Here is a 2,001-nt window from a genome sequence, read left to right as displayed (position 1 = left end):
GGCAGAGGTGAGCGCGAGAGTTAAACGTTAGCCAAGGCAGAGCCAGTCAGTTGATTGTTTTTACTTTTTTAATGGCAAATTCAACCGTGTTCCGCCAATGCCAAGCTTTAAGAGCGGGTTATATAACTACTGTGTGTTAGTGTTCATGTTCGCAATGTCTCTACAAGTCGGTAAAGTTACATACAAGGGTGCACTCGCCGTGTTTTATTGCTAGTTTTGTTGCTTTTTTCTTGTGGACTCTAAGCAAGCTAACCGTTGTTGTCAGTGGTAACCCGGTAACCTAGCAGCCAGCGTCTGTCCATGGAAACCTCGGGATGATTATTTACAGTATTTTTTATTTTATTTTTAACGTATCTGTGGCCTTTGTTCTTTTATGTCTATCACACTTAACTTATGTCGCCGAGTTAGCTCAAATGATTCCTGACGTTTGGGGGTCTGACGTTATTAGCCAGGTAACTCATATAAAAAAAGGCTAACAGAAGTGGAGTTTCCTTTGTCACCTTAAAGTAGGTGTTTGTTTAAAACGAATTTAAATCTAATGTTGAGGAGCACAGCAATGTATAGCAGGGAACTAGCTACGTTAACCAGCCAACACTCACTTACACCCTGTAACGTTAACGTTAGTTAATATTATCACTGAGCTCTCTGCTGCTCATTTTGTTTTTAATCTTTATAAACACACTATAAATAAACAAACCAATATGGCTGCTGCATTTGATTGGAACAAAGTGACGAGAATTGACCCAACCTCCCTCCAAGAAGAAGGCGAGGAAGACAATTTGAAGGAGGTCTTCAGCATGCTGGTCTTGGTAATAGTCCACACACTCCACACACTGGTATTAATCACTGCCTCAGCCTCCAACACACTGGTATTAATCAGTCCACACACATATTTCCGCTCCTCCAGTTGCCCAACCACCACCACCACCACCACCACCACCATTGCATCTCTGGTTTTAAATAATTACAGATAGTAAACAATAGTAAACACAGTGGTACTTTTAGTCCGCAAGAACAGAGAAACATGTTCTCTCTCCCAGGGCTGCAAGAAAGGAAAGAATGATGTCATTATTTTCTAGCAGCCCTGCTGGTTTGGGAGTTCTTGCAGCTTGTTTTTGACATATCATCTTGTATGGTGTCCGACAACTATTGTGTGATTGGACATAAATTTGAAGTCATACTCAAGAAGTGAGTCAGAACTAACTTGGTTCTTGTTCTTGCCAACTTGAGAAAACAAACAAATGTCTCTGTTATCGTGGAGTACGTACATACAGGCCTTCAGTCAGTGTCTGCCACTGCTGCTTGCAGGACAGAAGAGACAGGCTGCTAGCCCCACTGATCCTGGATTATTTGCCCAGGGCATTACAGCTCCATGCTTCTTTTTTTTTGGCTTTGTCAGCAAAATATCAGATTGGCCAGATTGTTTTACTTTGAATGTCCCCTCCTTCTGTGGTCTGACTCTTTTGACCTGCATATTTCACATACTGCAGAAGCTTTACACAAACATTAATATATATGTAATATTATCACCCTTGTGTTATTTTATGTTACTTTGAGTCTGACTGTTTTTTTTCTTCATTTCATTACTTTCCTCTGTGCAGCCTGAAGACTGGGGGGTGAAGGGCAAACCTCCTGAGAACATTATTCACGTCCTCAAAGTGTTTCAGGCCATGCTCAAGGTGTTCAATCTTGTTATTCCTATACCCTGATCTTTACCATGCATGTGTATCAACAACCTTTCTTTCAATATGCAATATATATATATATAAAAGAAGTAAGAATACATAGATTATAAGTCTCATTATAAACCCAATGCAATTTTTGTATTATTGTGAAATAATATTAGTTTGATATTATCATCTTCTGTCTCTACCTCTGTGTGTGTTAGATTAAAGACCGGGAACTCACACTTTCTCACAACTTCATCGAAAACATTGGCATGAAGTACGCCAAAACTGGTCAGTGCATAGAGAAAGTTTACTCATCAAAATGTTTGCTAGG

The 2,001-nt window shown here is 39.9% G+C and overlaps 1 protein-coding gene across 4 annotated transcripts in view; it reads left to right on the top strand.

The window, feature by feature from the left end:
- The first annotated feature begins 541 nt into the window (after positions 1-541).
- The window catches only part of cep290 (centrosomal protein 290), a 42,448-nt gene continuing 40,988 nt past the window's right edge, over positions 542-2,001 (top strand). For all 4 annotated transcript variants that reach the window (XM_085780132.1, XM_085780131.1, XM_085780135.1 and 1 more), the window contains exons 1-3: positions 542-809; positions 1,602-1,679; positions 1,889-1,958. In XM_085780132.1, the coding sequence (XP_085636258.1) occupies positions 702-809; positions 1,602-1,679; positions 1,889-1,958 (256 nt within the window). In that variant the 5' untranslated portion in view covers positions 542-701. The remainder of the gene's footprint in view (positions 810-1,601; positions 1,680-1,888; positions 1,959-2,001) is intronic.

This window comes from Trachurus japonicus, chromosome 6, assembly GCF_045865225.1.
Source record: "Trachurus japonicus isolate A0001 chromosome 6, Traja_1.0".
NCBI lineage: Eukaryota > Metazoa > Chordata > Actinopteri > Carangiformes > Carangidae > Trachurus > Trachurus japonicus.
The sequence above is the reverse complement of the archived record's forward strand: the minus strand, read 5'-3'. Positions and strand labels throughout refer to the sequence as shown.